We start from the raw sequence: 19,644 nt of genomic DNA on the forward strand, positions 1-19,644 counted from the left end.
TGCCTGCTGATGTTCTTTCTTTTTCCAAATGGTATTGGACACATTACAGAAAACTGGTGTGAGCGCGGAATGGCCGATCCAAAGACGCAGGATTAATATAAGTTGCAACAACTTATTTTCCGATCCATTAAAAATAAATATGTTTACACTAAGAACTATGATGCCAATGATTGAGTTTCACAGTTGGTGGTTTCGGCAAATCTTATATGAAGGTCTGCTCCAAGATTTTCTCCATGTTTCGGTGCATCCGTGACTTTTTTGTCTGACTATAAAAATGACTGAAAAAGAAAAGAAATAATTTTCCAGCTTTAAAACAAAATATTTTGAGTCATTTTTTACTATTTATGAAATCAAAAACCGATGTCTTATAAGACTAAAAAAACAGGCAAAATGAAGTGTCTTCAGTTTGTAATGTGTTATCATAATATAGTAGATGTGTTTCAGATAAAGAACGGTATATAGCAAATCTATTCTTTTTTTTTTTTATCAAAAGCCTCTACCACCTGAGACGCCACAAAATCTGACGCCTCGATAGGAATGCAAATCTTTATCAATGATAAGAGGGGAGGGTCATCTAAAGTAGTTTTCTATCCAGAAATTTGCATATGACGCCTGAAAATCTGCAACACTGCAAACTAGGGGGAGGTGTTTGAGAAAACAGAGCACTGAAAACGACTGCTTCTGCTTGCAGGAAATAGATTATGTTTCACTTCCATTCCGTGCAATACATTATGTGATACTAAAAATTCTCAAAAAAAAAAAAATTATACTTGAACTTACTTTGATAGTTTTCCTTCGCTTCAAAATAGCCATCCCGTGTCAAAAATAGCCGACTACCCCGCATATGGTGTTCTAGACGGTGTTATTGTTTAGACTTTTTGTTTTTGTTTTGTTGACTTTATACGTCATTTGGCATGGCGGTCTCTTTGTAATTCAATTTGTAAACATAAATTAATCTAAGTACAGAAGTATTTACTACATGAACACAATAACCTTCAAGAATTTTAGTTAAAGTAACATCATTTTACTTTAAAAACATAGTTCAACACACGTTCCTGATATTCTATATGTAACCAGCTGACAAAATCCCCAAGAGTAGAATCTGTTAAATTACCAGTTACTAACTACTAAAAACGCCTCAACGAAGACTAGTACATACAATATTACTATTGTATATATTTACATGTGTTGTAAGAAATAAGGTGTATTTGTATTGGCGTTTTGTAATACATTGAGCCAATGAGAGTAAGTGGAAAAGAAATCAAATATCACTTCATTTATTTTCAATCAACCAAGCCAAGTTTTAAGCATGTCCTTGTATGTGGATATCCTTATGAACATCACCCAATAAGTTTGCAGCGATACATCTGTAATCTCCGTCATCATAAGGTAAAAAGTTCGATATTGTAAGAAAGCGTGTAGTAGGATCTACATGCACATTAGCTCCCAATCTTCTACCCTGCAATTAATAACAAATATGTAAAACATATTAGAAGAGTATATAAGTAATTCTCTAATTCTTCGTCAATTTATCCCTTTCTGCACCCATTGTATAAAAAAAAATAATCAACGTGTGGTTCGTTTGATCTCAGTACTTCATTTGTTAAAATCCGATTATGACGTCGAATTTTCTTGCTTTCCTCTGAATTTCCTATTGTGACGGCATGAAAAAAGGCGACCATGCCTGATGACGTCACATAGAAAGAACACATCTGTTTGCAGATCATTTGGAAAGAAGGAATACGTTTGCCTGCATAATGTTAGAAAATCATTAGAGAAACAGGTTCCACCACCAAATCTCGTGTAATACGATATTTATCCACTCTCGACAGTTAAATTTTAAATATTTAAAACGCTCGGGCAAGCTTCGCGTTTTAAATTTGAAAATTTAACCGTCTCGAGTGGATACATACCGTATTAAACTCGATGCAGTGGTAGAATCTATATTTAGTACAGTCAGCATCGACTTTATATGAATTTGAATGTCCCTCTGGTATCTTTTGTCCCTCTTTTTCCACTTATTATAATAATCAGTAAATGAGAGGGGCAAGATTTCAAAGGTGCATTCATATCCTTAAGTGGAAAAATTAACTGATAACGTCATGCATAAAAAGGCAAACGATATACAGACAAATAACAGTACAGTTCGTTGGTTTGTACAATAAAATGAAGAATGAACAACAACCCGACCAAAAAATGAAATACAGACAAAGGCCACCAAGTGGTCTTCAACACATCGAGAAAATCCAGCAACCTAGACGGAATTCAGCTGGTACTTAAAATGTGTAAAAGTGCGGTGATAATAGACGTCATAATTTCCTAAACATATAAATGAACTATGATAAAAAGAACAAACAAAACTAACGGAGACAACAGTCTCCTGACTTTGTCCATGCGTAAAATTGAATTTTTCCAATGAACTACATGCCACGACTATTTATCTAAGATCATCACCACAATTTATCAAAGCTACACATTCAATGTAATGTAGCACAATGTAATAGTACTAAATTACATAGAGCTTAATTGTTTTGATACATGAACATGATTCACATTTGATCAAACATGTTAGAATTGATTTAAATGCAAGATATCATTTGACATATTTGTTTCTTGTAAACAAGTTTGAATTGAAAACAACCGCAATATGTATACATGTGGATGAATGTGGATGAATGTGGATGCAACGGTATTTGCAAGACCATATAATTTACCTCAATTTAGGATGGCTTTTGAGGAGTTGATATAGAATTAACGAATCATATTAACCCGTAGGTAAATATAATTCAAGCCCAAACGAAAAAAAATAATAACCAAGTCTTAATTGAATTCAACGTTGAAACTAATAACTGCGTTGGGTAAAAACCACAATTTTTATACATCTTATACTTGTGCATGCAAAACAAATTTCTTTGCAACACAAACAACATTTTCCAAAGGACCAAAAAAAGTGAAAAAGTATATTTTAACAAAATCCATTTGACTAGCAGGTCGAACAACGGATGATACTTACCCTGCTGACTGTCTTTGGTTTTTGCAAAGAAAATGGATCACCAGATGGAACAAAATAGATCTTAATGATTATTTAAATACCAAACAGAAAACAATACACTTGCGGAAAAAATATATACCTCATGTATTTGTATATATACGACGCAAAATTGATTAGTTAATGTGAGTTTTAAAGGGCTATGATTTTTCTCCATATTTCGCGCTCTTTTCCCTCAAAATATGAATGAAAATACTAAAAATCACATCATTGTAAAAATATTACATTAACAAATCAATCTAAAATATGTTATCATTCTTCAAATATTCAACCAAGCATTATTTGAAAATGCCAATCTTATGCTTTTACAAATCTGCTGTCAAACAAAATTCTCTTAAATATTCAAAAAGAAATTATGACACGCGATACACAAGTATTTATTTATATGTGTAATTGAGATAAAAGACAAACATTGTTTACCTTAACTACGTAATCTATTGTTGGCTTAGGATTTCCTGTGGCAATGCATTGGATCGTAACGGTATCGCTATATTTGATATTCGTTGGTCGTATAACAGCTTGTGTAATAATTGGGGCCGTCACTGAAAAAAGAAATAAATAAACATATGAAATATCATGAAAATGTCAACACGAGTAACAAGAAAAATGTTTTTTTTTTTCTATTTAGATGTATATTTATTAACTCCTCTTCTTTTTTGGTCTGATTATGATGATACATGTCCCAAATATTCTTATCTATATTATTTCTATAATGTGACGTCATTAAAATGGCGAATATGATGTGTGACGAATGAGATTAGGAAGTCTATATGAATAAGGATAAGTAACAAACACTGATAAATGCAATGACTTGTATACTCAGGATTTAAACTATTTGTACTTTGCAAGCGATAAGGGCTAGTTTTATATGTATATCTTGGTAATGTTTACCTATGAAATACTTTTATTAACCCGTCATATAGTGATTTATTTTGACAAATATTGTCCTGAGATTCAACTTGTTTACATCTGCCATGACACCGTTCTGTACTTTCACTTTTCGATCTCATATTATTATTTGTTTAAGTTAACACTTTATCAATGCAGATGAATTGCGTATTTGTTATGTTTGTGTCTGCTTTTCATTAACATTGTCTATATTTATGATAGAACAGGGTTTTCGTTGATCTCATTTAAGCATTATATCTAATGCGTAAGGTTACGTAAATTACACCTAAGTTCATACGCCGTATCGAGAAAGGAATTTACTGTCCGTTTACAAATAGCATTATGTAGAAATGTCCTTTTAGTTTTATACGCTTTTAAATATATTCGGACAAGTAGGACAAAGTAAGGACTACTTAATAATGATTCTTTATCTAAGATTAACGAAATGTGTTTGTCTTTTTAAACGTTACTAGCCAAAAGACGTAAGAAAGAGGGGCTATTGTTGATTTGATGGTACTTACGAGGAATAGGTGTTGTTGGCGCCATAGTTGTAGTAGTTGTAGTAGTTGTGGTTGGAGGAGGAGATATTGTCGATCGGATTGTACAGTTACGGTTACATAATTCCGTGTCACAACAAAATGAACAGATTCCCTGGGGATTACTTTGCGCAATTGTTGCACATTGCTGAAAAATAAAATTGTTTTAGTTTAGTGTGATATATGTGTTTTATAGTAAGTACATTGCATTGTGTTCATTGTCATTTACAATTTCATTTTTTTTTCAAATACTCTTAATAACGATATCCAATAAAAGACCAGGGTACCTCTTAAGCTTTCAAGAGACTTTTTAGTATTGTTGTAGTATACAATGTAGAGCATCTACAGAGTCGTTTAACCACAGGTACATCGATAATAAAAACATGCCACAATACAGAACACAAGGACACTATGTATTAAACATATAGACTTAAAATTGTACGAAACTATTTGTATATTTTTTTGTAAGTATTAACAAAACAAGAATTGCTTTTTAAAAATGAAATAACAGAAAAGTTCACGCTGACTAGGCTACATTTAAATGGCTTTATATATGAGGTAAATATTACCCTCCTCACCCTAGTGATATTAACATATATCTTCATGTGCCCATTGAAAGTCAGTATGTTTATAAAGTTTCTTTAATTAACAGTCAGAATATTATTATGAATATCGAGGAGTATCTTACAGCATTTGTTAGATTTCTTTGCCAAATAAAAGTAATAATGTGTTAATATTACAGCTAGACTGTACTCCTCAATTTACAGCTGCAGCCAGATTGACATTTTGCAAAACTATTACTTAATAAAGGCAACAGTAGTATACCGCTGTTCGAAATTCATAAATCGATGGAGAATCAACAAACCCGGGTTACAAACTAAGACTGAGGGAAACGTATCAAATATAGGAGAACTACGTCGCAACAGAAACACAACACCACAATGTACACACAAAACGAACTATAATGTAACAATGGTCATTTTCCTGATTTGGTACATGTACAGGGCATTTTATGAAAACAATGGTGGGTTGAACCGTGTTTAATGGCATGCTAAACCCGCTTTAGTGACAATGTTAATTGTAACATTAAAATGACAACAATACACGACAGGACTACAATGAATAAATTGGAGAAAATATAGGACAGAGAAACAAACGAATAATAGCCATCAAAAGGTACCAGGTTAAAAATGTTGATACGCCAGACGTGGGTTACGTCCACACAAAAATATACTCAGATGAAAAAGTTTGAAAGCTAAAACAAGTACAAAGTTGAAGATCGGCGAGGACCAAAAGTTCCAAAAAGTTGTGACCAATACGGCCAGGGTTATCCGCCTTGGTCAAACACATCATTATTATCAAGAATAATACATAGTTTTACAAACAATAAATTTTATAAAATGATTTTATAATAGATAAACATGATTAAACTGAAGTGGTGACTAGTATAGAATAAAAACGAATACATTACAAAATCACAGCCGTAGTAGCTAAAGCCATTGCAACGCCAAAAGTGACGTCACATTTGAATTGCTAAAACGTTTCGAAAATTAAGAAATAATTTGGATGAAATTCAAGATTAGATTTGTATTCTTAACCGGTGTTAGGGACTTACTGTCTTTAGCTTGTTTTTGTTTCATGTTGAAACCCTCACTGTACGTTTTAAATAACAGCATAATCATTGTTCCTTTTTCTTTCTTGTGATTTTGTATGAAGAACTAATGCATTGGTATATATATTGTTTTTCTCTCAAAAGCTTCATTAAAACCTTTCTACATGCAACATACCGTTTTCTCTGAACAACCATGACTCCAACGTGGTTTACCAATCAAATTTTGTGTTTGTTTTATAGAGCATGCCTGTAATGTAATTAAAAATGGAAAACATAGATTAATATATTCTAATGACAAACAGTCCGGACTATATTTATTTTATGCTGTCATCTGCTCTTTCCTTTTAATACTTGATTGTGTATCACATCATGTATTCATTTGTATTTTCGTTTTCATGTATATTTGACTAATAAGGCTAACATGTTTTTGACATCTCACCATTTTGGCCTTCATACATTCAGATGTGGTGTAAACATATATCTATATCAATCAAACTAAAGAATCTTTACCGGGTTTGTGAGCAACACGAAGGGTGCCACATGTGAGGCAGGATCTGCTTACACATCTGGAGCCCCTAAGATCATCCCAGGTTTTAGTTAGATTCGTGCTTACTCTTTAATTTTCTATGTTGTGTTTTGTTAACTCTTGTTTGTCTGTTTGTGTTTTTCTTATTTAGCCTTTGCGTTGTCATTTTATTTTTGATTTATAAGTTTGAATGTTACTCTTTTAAATATAGTTTATACCAATTCTTTGAGATTTGGTATATTTTACTTAAGATGTGAGTATACCTATAAACCTGGGAGATATGGGTACATGTAATACCTTGATTTAATGTTTTCCCTAAAAACTTAAGAAATGAGGTGTATGTCTTGGACTTTACGAGATAATTAAAAAATGTTGCAGTGTTTTCTTAGAACTTTAACAGATACAATGTACTCAAATGACCATTACAGATTCCGTGTACAAATGTGTAGTATGAATTTTTAACATATCAACATTTTGGAACTTTTATTTCCGAGGATTGCAAAATGTCCCTTATAAATTTATAAAAAAAATGAAGACATATTCAAATTGAGAATCAACCTGTAGTCCTCCAAAATAATAAGACCAATTGCTTTGAATTTCATTAATCAATTCCGTCTTTAAATGTAAGTTTTGGAAAATTACCATTTATGAATTTGTTTTGAAATGCTGAATTAATCATTTCTGGGTCTCTTTCGATAAAATTTACCAAACTTAGTTATTAAACTAACAAATAACAAAATACGTCTTGTCATGCAGTCATACATTACCGAATCTCGGTCACAAAGTGTAATGTGATTGCATTTATTAGCATCCATTGCCAAAGGGCAGGAATAACATATGGTTGATCCTACGGGAAGATTAACACCTGTAATATTTATCATACTATTTGGTATTATAGGATACACACGACGGGTGCCACATGTGGTGCAAAATCTGCTTACCCTTCCGGAGCTCATGAGATCACCCCAAAGTTTTGATGGGGTTCGTGTTGCTCAGTCTTTAGTGTTCTTTGTTGTTTCTTGTGTACTATTAATTGTCTGTTTGTCTTTTTCATTTTAAGCCATGGCGTTGTCAGTTTATTTTTGATTTATGAGTTTGACTTTTCCTCTTGTATCCTTCGCCCCTCCTAATACCTTTTTTTAAAGACATACAGTAACAGCACGTTGTGTGTTTCTTTACATATTGTTACGATAACCTGAAAACATATTCATTCGCAATTTTAGGTCCTTATTGTTCTTCAACTTCGTACTTTATTAAGGCTTTTGAACTTCTTTTATTTGAATATCACCGATGAGTCGTTATATATAAGACTCGAGTATGGCGTGTAAAATTTAAATCATGGTATCTATAATGAATTTATTATCCGCATGCACATATCCTAACAAATAATGACAGATTTTGGCTGAATTTTTAATCATAATAATAAATTTATTACTAATTAAGATTATAACAATGTTGACTGCTGTACCAATATGCGTCACATTGTCACCTTTTATGTCTTATTATTTGCTTAAACATTGTTGTCAATATAATTGATTTTTTAACGACTGTCATATAAGCGAGAGGACTATAAAACTACGTTTAATCCACAATTTTCTATATAAAAAAGGACTTTCACAAGTTAGAATTATGAGAATTGTTATTCATTGATTTTGTCATTTAATTACGGATTTTTCGTTTTGTATTTACAAGGGAGTTTTGTGTTTTTGTTATATGACTTTTTGTTATGATTTTCATCTGAGAACCGACGCGTCGAATAAAACTTCAACCAAAATGATGATTGTGGGCGAGTATAAGGATACAAATAAACCCATCATAGATACTAGGACTAAATTGCGTATGCGCGTTTCGTCGACAAAAGACTCATCAGTGACGCTCGAATCCAAAAAAGTTAAAAAGGCCAAATAAAGTACGAATAAATTGAAACAATAAATCATAAACTTGTGTTTTGCATATAACTTAGATTTCAGGATATTGGGAGAAAAGTGATAGCACGCTTTTTTGTATATTTTGGATTAATTGTATCAATTTCTATGCATTTATGAAATTACAGTAGCATCAACATGAAATGTCTAAACTTAACCGACCACAGTCAATGTCCTTATTTATTCATCAACAATTTCAAAATTCAAAGTATAATGATTTTTTTCAGTCTTTAATAATCATTTATTTTTTTCTGTTATATTAGTGACATTAAATAGGTGAAATTAAAATTACAGATAATTAATAAACATTTTAGTAAATACCTGTATTTCAATCTTATAAGTAATTACATGTATTCAATTGTTGATTATCAATGATTACATTACCTGTAATTATTTGGTCATTTTTACAGCTATTTACTAACTTTATATTTTTGTTAGATTTTGATAATAAAACAACACACAATATGAGAAAGTAAAGTGTTCGAATTGTGGGGCTCACGTTATGCTAAGTAATCAGATGTCTTTCAAGACTGCAAGCTCTTTATTTACAGTTTGTGTATTGAAACTGGCAAATGATTGTGTTATAATTTTTTAAACTCGCCGAAAATAATATACATTATGCAAGACAATGATCGAAATCAATCGAATGACTTTAATAACTCATGAATTATCGCATCCAAACATGAATATTGTAGCAAATTAACACACAATGAATGCCTACCTTCACAATGAATGTAAAATATATAATACAGGTTTTCATTGACAATTGAGTCTTAATTATTTGCTTGTTTTGATGTTGAATTATTTAGTAAATACAATTCGTTAAGAAGAAGGGCTACCGTTGGTTCCCATTGGAAGATTTCTAATTGACAATGAACGGTAAAGACTTGAACTATTTCCGTCTTTAAAAGCTTGACAAGGAGCAATATTGACTTGAAATGTGATCCTCTCTTAAAGCTTGATAATCAACGGTAAATACTTGAAATGTTTTTGTCTCTTAAAGCTTAACATACGTGCACCACATTGGTTCATATTGCATAAATCTTTATCATCACAGCAATGATGGCAAATTAAAGTTTCATCTCCTTTGCCTGGACCTAGTGGGTTTGCTATACAAAACTGGAAAAGAAAAAATAAATAAAAACAAAGAATGTTGTTTGCAGTCAAATCTTAACATAAATGTCAACATCAAACCATAGGAATCGTAGAAACTGTCATCATGATGGAACTTACCTTTAAATTGAGGTTAACAATACTATATGGATTGATACAGCTGAACAAAGAGAGGATGACGTAAGAGGTCAAACTTTCAATTAACAGCGATATAGTCTGGTATATACTTCCTTGAGTATCTTTATCACAATAATTTAATTTTTGATGTAACGCTTCTGCTGATTGGCTGAAGTTATTATGTTTATCAGCTCATAGACATATTTTTTGTCATGTGACCCTTACGTCATCAACATTTTTCCATGGTTTATTCCGGTTTAAAGTGGAATTTAGATTTAAATTATGAGAAATTACTGTGATATGTTTTTGTCTATTCGAAATAATATTAAAAATGTGGTGCACAATTTTAAATTACACGCTACGCGGGTTATTCAGTGTGCACCACATTTTTTATGTTATTTTTCATAGACAGAAATAATATTACAGTCATTCCTTGAATAATGTACATATTACAATAATTGCAAATATTTTGTGAATGTTATTAGGAACCTGTATAGCTAACTGTTTGCCAATGCTCCGTGTTGAAGACCGTACTTTGACTTATAATGGCTGTGACTTGGATGGAGAGTTGTCTCATTTTTCACATTTTTTCTTCTTCAGATAAGTTTTGATTATTAATATCTACAAGTAGATATTGAAATCTTATATACTCCACTTCTAGTTGAAGATTCGATTAGATATGTAAAATGATATGGTGGAATGCTGCTAAAAGCATGTTTTTGTTTAATAAACACTACATGTTATTTGCTTTATCGAAACCATCCCTGTTGTTACGCAACACAACACATGAGAAAATACCGTAACAATTATGTGTGTAACCTTTTCAAGCATGATCAATACAAGGCATCCATTTCGTATCTAGCTTTCCATGAGTTATCAATGCGCTTATTATGGTTAACAAGCCTACATATCGCATTATAATAAATCTTGTGTATGACATGAACAATAGTGCCTTTTATTTATTAATAATAAAATTAGAATGCTTGGTCTGACCATTTTAAAATGGAAAAGTATCATATTGTATTAAACTGCAGAATGTGTCATGTAGATTAATTGAAGTATCCAAAACCTTTAATAAAAAAGGACACTACCAAAGAATTTCAAAATCGAACGGATATAACTAGTATTTATTTGTCAAACCTGATGTTGCGTATATTTTTTATGGAAACGAGTAAAGGAAAATTTTAGATTTTGTGTGAAATAGAGATAGATATACAGGCAGACAGATAACGATATAGTATAATTGAAAAAGTCTTTTAGACTACACATATGATTATTTACACAAACGAGATATATGCCCTACCCAATACTAAAAAAATCACATAAACTGCATCTTAATTAAAGGTGTGAAACTGCAAAGCATTCCAAAGTTTCCTAGAAAGCTACAACTTCTAATGGATTAAACTTGGTAAAATGTTTGTTACAGATATAGTGTGCAGTTACCTGACGGTCTTTGCATCCTACGTTGTAAAAAATGATACCATCATTTGTTACGTATCTCTCCACTGCACAGACCTATATAAAGACAAATAAGATTTATAATTACTCCTCTTTTTAAATACAGTGTTTCACAAACCAAGCCTCTTTTGTTGAGATATATAATATTCAAAGGTATTTTGTTTTGTTAACGTCCTGCTTCCTAGACATTATCGCTAAGTTTACTCTCAAAAAGACATAACCTTGAAATGATACAAGTATCAATATAAACGAATAGCGGCCAAGTTTAATTTTTAACGAAAATGGCCGAATGTGAATGGAGGAGTAGTAGAGTATTTTAGTATAAGTTTAAAGTCTTAAAATTTCTGGGCATAAACCTGATAAAGATGTTAAAATTATGCCGCACAGCCCAATTTAGATTCTAAAGAAGACCCAAAGGAAAAGGAATGATAGTACAGAGGTTGAATTTAAACTCTTCAGGGCATATATAAGTTATAAATATGCCGCACTGCCCCATATTGTGATCGATGAAAAAAATAGAAGTGTATATGAACTCTCCGTTCTAGGATATATTGTTTTACGAAACTTCATAGTAAAAGTGGTACAGTTGTAGCCCTAATGGAGTTTGTTTGGGAGATTAGTCAGTATAGTTTGATCTAATTTCCTTGGTATGTGAACTTTATGTCGTGGTTGAAGACAAAACTGCTATGTCGAGGGTGTTTGATTTTAAATTTGTAGTTTCATGAAAGTTTCATAACATATTATTTTTAGACTGTTTTACGCTCTTTTAGGGGGTCACACATAATGATAATACTATGTTTCCACAATTCTGGAAGTTTGTACCCACGAAAACAGTTATGTATACAACAGTCAAGTGATACGCTCAAAGAAATTGCATAAGACTAACAGAGCTGCATCGTGGAAATTTGTTTTGTAAAACATAAAACATATAGAAATTGACAGAATATGAATATGTTGCTCTGTCTTTAGTTTTCTATTTTGTGTTTTGTAAATTGTTGTTTTTCTTTTGTTTTGCCTTGGCGTTGTCATTTGCTGTCTCTGTTTTTTAGTTTGAATATGGCCCCCTTATTATCTTTTGGCTCTCTTTCATAGTGAATAAATTAATCTCTTGTTTAATATTCAATTGGTCAAGTGTAGTTTTGGATTCTCTAAATCATTTCCTTGTTGGATTCGAATTCAAAATAGATCAGATACAGTTTAAACAATAATGATACTAATTTTCTATTCAGCAAATTCACCATGCTCATGATAAAAACATTTGGAAGAAGGTGCAACAACAGCTGGGGAAGGAATAAGATCTTCGAATGAGGAAGACTCATTTTTTAAATAAAAAGTATTTAACAAAGTTTGTAACAGCATTTTCAATGACACAATATCCATATTTTGTAGTTTGTGCCGGTGATAAACTAGGGAACTAACAGTCCACCAGCAGATGCTTAATGACACCATTTGTTTTTACACCAGATGCGCATTTGGATAATAAATGTCCTAAGTGATGTTCAAGGTCAAAGTATTCAAAACTTCAATACATTTACCTCATGGTCGCCACATTCTGTAACAATAGTAGTATCAAGTGGCGACGTTAAACGAACACCTTCAAGGCATCGTATTTTAGCATCTGCAAATATAAATGACAAAAATGATGATAATGCAATTCGTGTGTAACAATTATATTTATTGGACGTTGACAAATATTTTGAAGGGTTAGATTCCACGTTCTACAACTCCGGAATTTTAATTCTAAATTTGTTTGGTATGGAAGTACTAAAAACAAAAACTAAACCCAACACATTTTGTGCCTCAGAATTTCCTGTTTATCAACATTGAACCCATTTAAATTCGTACAAAAAGAATGATTACGTCTAGTGTTTATTTTTTACAGTTCCACGGACTTTTTCATTGATGGTCTTTTTTAAACCAAAATATTTATCAAATGGAATTTATGTTAAAATGTTGCATTAGAATGAAGATAACTGTATTGTATTTTAAGATCTGCCTTCGTGAAACTATTCTATTGTCGCAAATATACGTTTGCCTAGCCTCTCTACGCGTCGCTAGGTAAACTCGATTTGCGACAGTAAAATATACGTTACAGTCATCTCCAATCTCCAAGCAAACCCATTCATTGTATATAACAATAGCAATATTTTTTTTCAAATGTTGTACGTAACATCACACATATATATATGAGAGCCCAGGTGGTCGTGTGGTCTAGCGGGACGGCTGCAGTGCAGGCGATTTGGTGTCACGATATCACAGTAGCATGGGTTCGAATCCCGGCGAGGGAAGAACCAAAAATTTGCGAAAGCAAATTTACAGATCTAACATTGTTGGGTTGATGTTTAGACGAGTTGTATATATATATATATATATATATAAACATATTTTTTTAAGATAAGTAGACTACAGCTTCTCAAATCAGGGGAAGCTATTGTTGATCTGATGGTACTTACGAGGAATAGGTGTTGTTGGCACCAGAGTTGTTGTAGTTGTAGTAGTTGGGTTGTAGGAGGAGATATTGTTGATATGACGGTACTTACGAGGAAAATGTGTTGTTGGCGCCAGAGTAGTTGTAGTTGTAGAAGTTGGGTTGTAGGAGGAGCAATTGTTGATATGATGGTACTTACGAGTAATAGGTGTTGTTGGCGCCAGAGTTGTAGTAGTTGTACTAGTTGTGGTTGGGGGAAAAGCTATTGTTGATGTGATGGTACTTACGAGGAATAGGTGTTGTTGGCGCCACAGTTGTAATAGTTTTAGTTGGAGGAGGAGCTATGGCTGATTTGATGGTACTGACGAGGAACAGGCGTTGCTGGCGCCACAGTTTTAGTAGGTGTGGTTTGGGGAGAAGCTATTGTTGATTTGATGGTACTTACGAAGAATAGGCGTTGTTGGCGCCATAGTTGTAGTAGTTGTAGTAGTTGTGGTTGGAGGAGGAGCTATTATTGATTTGATGGTACTGATGAGGAATATGGGTTTTTGAAGCCATTATTGTAGTAGTTGTGGTTGTAGGAGGAGCTATTGTTGATTTGATAGTACCTACAAGGAATAGGCGTTGTTGGCGCCATAGTTGTAATAGATGTGGTTGTAGGAGGAGCTATTCTTGATTTGATGGTACTCACGAGGAAAAGGTGTAGTTGGAGCCATTGTTGTAGTAGTTGTAGTAGTAGTGATTGGAGGAGGAGTTATAGCTGATGTAATGGTACTTACGAGGAAAAGGTGTAGTTTGAGCCATTGTTTTAGTAGTTGTAGTAGTTGCAGTTGGAGGAGAAGCCATTGTTGATTTAATGGTACTATGAGGAATAGGAGTTGTTGGCGCCATAATTGTAGTAGTTGTTATTGGAGGAGGAGCTATTGTTGATTTGATGGTACTTACCAGGAATGGGCGTTGTTGGCGCCATATTTGTAGTAGTTGGGGTTCTAGGAGGAGCTATTGTTGATATGCTGGTACTCACGAGGAAAATGTGTAGTTGGAGCCATACTTGTAGTAGTTGTAGTAGAAGTGGGTAAAGGAGGAGCAATTGTTGATATGATGGTACTTACGAGGAATAGGCGTTGTTGGCGCCATAGTTGTAGTAGTTGTAGTAGTTGTGGTTGGAGGAGGAGCTATTGATGATTTGATGGTACTTACGAGGAATAGGCGTTTTTGAAGCCATATTTGTAGTAGTTGTGGTTGGAGGAGGAGCTATTGTTGATTGTGATGGTACTTACAAGGAATAGGTGTTGTTGGCTCCATAGTTGTAGTAGTTAAGTTGTAGGAGGAGCTATTGTTGATATGATGGTACTTACGACGAATAGGCGTTGTTGGTGCCATAGTTGTAGTAGCTGTAGTACAGTACTTGCAACCTTAGGCGTTACTGTTTGACGTGAACTTGACTGATCGGTGAATGATTGGTGACGGATGTTTGACTGATCGATGAGTGATCGGTGATCGATGACCCATAAGATCCGTCAGATAAGTCAAATAACCTATGTGAGAGTTACCCTGACAACTGTCACCGATCAATCAGTAAATTAAATTTCTGCACGGATCGGACGGATACGTATATATTTAAAATTCTTATGTAAACCGAACTCCACAGTTTTTACAATCGCTGAACGCGGACCTCTACGAAGACACCTTAATTTACACGTTATAATTTGTAATAAAATTAGTTGCAATAAAAAAGTAAAAATAGTTTAACAGAATAAGATGCTTAGAACGATAAATTGTTTGTGTTGATTAATATTTTCGTATTAAATATTATAAACATCAGAGACATATAATCATAATTGTATTATATGACTCAGTTAACATGAACTTATTTCTACGAAATTGGTTATTGTTGACAGCCATTGGATTTTTGAACTTTTAATAGTTTCGAATAGGTTGTTTTTTCATGAAATTAAAAGAATGTCAAAGAAATGATATTAAAACTTTGTTCCCATTGTTTAGAATTACCAAAATGAATCTTCTTTTTATCAAATATTGTACTATTTTATTTGCAATCAGTTAATTTTACCATCTTGAGACAAGTCTTCTAATCAGAATTCAGATATAATGAGAATTAGAATACATAAACTTTTATTTTTGTGGAATAAGAATGTAGTTATTGATTTATTTTGATACAAATTATTAACCGTCATATGATTTCAGTACTTTTTGTACATCAAGATTGGCTGTTCTTCATAAAATATGCTTACTTTTAGGAAAAAGATATAATATTATTGTACTTGTTTCCTAAAATGCAAATATTGTTTCATTTTATTGAAAATTATTGACCGCCATTGGATTTTTGTACTTTTTATAGCTGCGAATAGTTTTTTTTCATAAAATTAAAATAATATCAGAAAAATCATACTAAAATTTTGTTCGCATTGTTTAAAATAATCAAAATTATTCTTCTTTTTATCAAAAATGATACTATTTTATTTGAAATCAGTTATTTTGATGCATATTATTAACTGTCATATGATTTCAGTACTTTTTGTACATAATGATTGGCTGTTCTTCATAAAATAATCTTACTTTAAGGAAAAACATATTAAATTTTTGTACGCGTTCCCTAAAATGCAAATATTTCTTCATTTTATTGAAAATTATTGACCGCCATTGGATTTTTCTACTTTTTATAGTTTAGAATAGTTTTGTTTTCATAAAATTAAAAGAATGGCAGAGAAATCATACTGAAATTTTATTCGCATTGTTAAAAATAACCAAAATTATTCTTCTTTTTATTAAAAATGATACTATTTTATTTGAAATCAGTTATTTTTACCATCTTGAGACATGTCTTCTAATCAGAATTCAGATATAATTAGAATTAAAATACTTAAACTTTTATTTTTGTGGAATAAGAATGCAGTTATTGATTTATTTTGATGCAAATTATTAACCGTCATATGATTTCGGTACTTTTTGTACATCATGATTGGCTGTTCTTCATAGAATAATCTAACTTTCAGGAAAAAGATATAACATTTTTGTACGTGTTGCCTAAAATGCAAATATTTCTTCATTTTACTGAAAATTATTGACCGCCATTGGATTTTTGTACTTTTTATATTTAAGAATAGTTTTTTTTTCATAAATTAAAAGAATATCAGAAAAATCCTACTAAAATTTTGGTCGCATTGTTTAAAATAATCAAAATTATTCTTCTTTTTATCAAAAATGATACTATTTTATTTGAAATCAGTTATTTTTACCATCTTTAGACAAGTCTTCTAATCAGAATTCAGATATAATGAGAATTAAAATACTTAAACTTTTATTTTTGTGGAATAAGAATGTAGTTATTGATTCATTTTGATGCATATTATTAACTGTCATATGATTTCAGTACTTTTTGTACATAATGATTGGCTGTTCTTCATAAAATAATTTTTCTTTAAGGAAAAAGATATTAAATTTTTGTACGCATTGCCTAAAATGCAAATATTTCTTCATTTTACTGAAAATTATTGCCCGCCATTGGATTTTTGTACTTTTTATAGTTGCGAATAGTTTTTTTTTTATAAAATAAAAATAATGGCAGAGAAATCATACTGAAATTTTATTCGCATTGTTAAAAATAACCAAAATTATTCTTCTTTTTATTAAAAATGATACTATTTTATTTGAAATCAGTTATTTTTACCATCTAGAGACAAGTCTTCTAATCAGAATTGAGATATAGTGAGTATTAAAATACTTAAACTTTTATTTTTGTGGAATAAGAATGCAGTTATTGATTTATTTTGATGCAAATTATTAACCGTCATATGATTTCAATACTTTTTGTACATCATGATTGGCTGTTCTCCATAAAATATGCTTACTTTTAGGAAAAAGATATAATATTATTGTACGCGTTTCCTAAAATGCAAATATTGTTTCATTTTATTGAAAATTATTGACCGCCATTGGATTTTTGTACTTTATATAGCTGCGAATAGTTTTTTTTCATAAAATTAAAATAATATCAGAAAAATCATACTAAAATTTTGTTCGCATTGTTTAAAATAATCAAAATTATTCTTCTTTTTATCAAAAATGATACTATTTTATTTGAAATCAGTTATTTTGATGCATATTATTAACTGTCATATGATTTCAGTACTTTTTGTACATAATGATTGGCTGTTCTTCATAAAATAATCTTACTTTAAGGAAAAACATATTAAATTTTTGTACGCGTTCCCTAAAATGCAAATATTTCTTCATTTTATTGAAAATTATTGACCGCCATTGGATTTTTCTACTTTTTATAGTTTAGAATAGTTTTGTTTTAATAAAATTAAAAGAATGGCAGAGAAATCATACTGAAATTTTATTCGCATTGTTAAAAATAACCAAAATTATTCTTCTTTTTATTAAAAATGATACTATTTTATTTGAAATCAGTTATTTTTACCATCTTGAGACAAGTCTTCTAATCAGAATTCAGATATAATTAGAATTAAAATACTTAAACTTTTATTTTTGTGGAATAAGAATGCAGTTATTGATTTATTTTGATGCTAATTATTAACCGTCATATGATTTCGGTACTTTTTGTACATCATGATTGGCTGTTCTTCATAGAATAATCTAACTTTCAGGAAAAAGATATAACATTTTTGTACGTGTTGCCTAAAATGCAAATATTTCTTCATTTTACTGAAAATTATTGACCGCCATTGGATTTTTGTACTTTTTATATTTAAGAATAGTTTTTTTTTCATAAATTAAAAGAATATCAGAAAAATCCTACTAAAATTTTGGTCGCATTGTTTAAAATAATCAAAATTATTCTTCTTTTTATAAAAAATGATACTATTTTATTTGAAATCAGTTATTTTTACCATCTTTAGACAAGTCTTCTAATCAGAATTCAGATATAATGAGAATTAAAATACTTAAACTTTTATTTTTGTGGAATAAGAATGTAGTTATTGATTCATTTTGATGCATATTATTAACTGTCATATGATTTCAGTACTTTTTGTACATAATGATTGGCTGTTCTTCATAAAACATGCTTACTTTAAGGAAAAAGATAGTAAATTTTTGTACGCATTGCCTAAAATGCAAATATTTCTTCATTTTACTGAAAATTATTGACCGCCATTGGATTTTTGTACTTTTTATAGTTGCGAATAGTTTTTTTTTTATAAAATAAAAATAATGGCAGAGAAATCATACTGAAATTTTATTCGCATTGTTAAAAATAACCAAAATTATTCTTCTTTTTATTAAAAATGATACTATTTTATTTGAAATCAGTTATTTTTACCATCTAGAGACAAGTCTTCTAATCAGAATTGAGATATAGTGAGAATTAAAATACTTAAACTTTTATTTTTGTGGAATAAGAATGCAGTTATTGATTTATTTTGATGCAAATTATTAACCGTCATATGATTTCAGTACTTTCTGTACATCATGATTGGCTGTTCTTCATAGAATAATCTAACTTTCAGGAAAAAGATATAACATTTTTTTATAGTGTTGCCTAAAATGCAAATATGTCTTCATTTTACTGAAAATTATTGACCGCCATTGGATTTTTGTACTTTTTATATTTAAGAATAGTTTTTTTTTTTCATAAATTAAAAGAATAATCAGAAAAATCCGACTAAAATTATGGTCGCATTGTTTAAAATAATCAAAATTATTCTTCTTTTTATCAAAAATGATACTATTTTATTTGAAATCAGTTATTTTTACCATCTTGAGACAAGTCTTCAAATCAGAATTCAGATATAATGAGAATTAAAATACTTAAACTTTTATTTTTATTTTGATGCATATTATTAACTATCATATGATTTCAGTACTTTTTGTACATAATGATTGGCTGTTCTTCATCAAATAATTTTACTTTAAGGAAAAAGATATTAAATTTTTGTACGCATTGCCTAAAATGCAAATATTTCTTCATTTTACTGAAAATTATTGACTGCCATTGGAATTTTGTACT

At 30.9% G+C, this 19,644-nt stretch overlaps 1 protein-coding gene across 4 annotated transcripts in view; it reads right to left on the bottom strand.

The window, feature by feature from the left end:
* The window catches only part of LOC143052400 (uncharacterized), a 106,590-nt gene that overhangs the window by 46,892 nt on the left and 40,054 nt on the right, over positions 1–19,644 (bottom strand). Inside the window, exons 1-9 of one of the 4 annotated variants that reach the window (XM_076225432.1) lie at positions 15,011–15,047; positions 12,760–12,842; positions 11,210–11,281; positions 9,550–9,655; positions 7,379–7,476; positions 6,261–6,332; positions 4,459–4,621; positions 3,470–3,591; positions 1,262–1,459 (exon numbers count right to left, since the gene is read on the bottom strand). In XM_076225432.1, coding sequence (XP_076081547.1) covers positions 1,304–1,459; positions 3,470–3,591; positions 4,459–4,621; positions 6,261–6,332; positions 7,379–7,476; positions 9,550–9,655; positions 11,210–11,281; positions 12,760–12,842; positions 15,011–15,035 — 897 coding nt within the window. In that variant the 5' untranslated portion in view covers positions 15,036–15,047 and the 3' untranslated portion in view covers positions 1,262–1,303. Of the gene's footprint in view, positions 1–1,261; positions 1,460–3,469; positions 3,592–4,458; positions 4,622–6,260; positions 6,333–7,378; positions 7,477–9,549; positions 9,656–11,209; positions 11,282–12,759; positions 12,843–15,010; positions 15,048–19,644 lie in introns of those variants that run through there. The other 3 variants (XM_076225430.1, XM_076225431.1, XM_076225429.1) reach the window with 3 other exon arrangements.

Source organism: Mytilus galloprovincialis, chromosome 11, assembly GCF_965363235.1.
Source record: "Mytilus galloprovincialis chromosome 11, xbMytGall1.hap1.1, whole genome shotgun sequence".
Classification (NCBI taxonomy): Eukaryota; Metazoa; Mollusca; class Bivalvia; order Mytilida; family Mytilidae; genus Mytilus; species Mytilus galloprovincialis.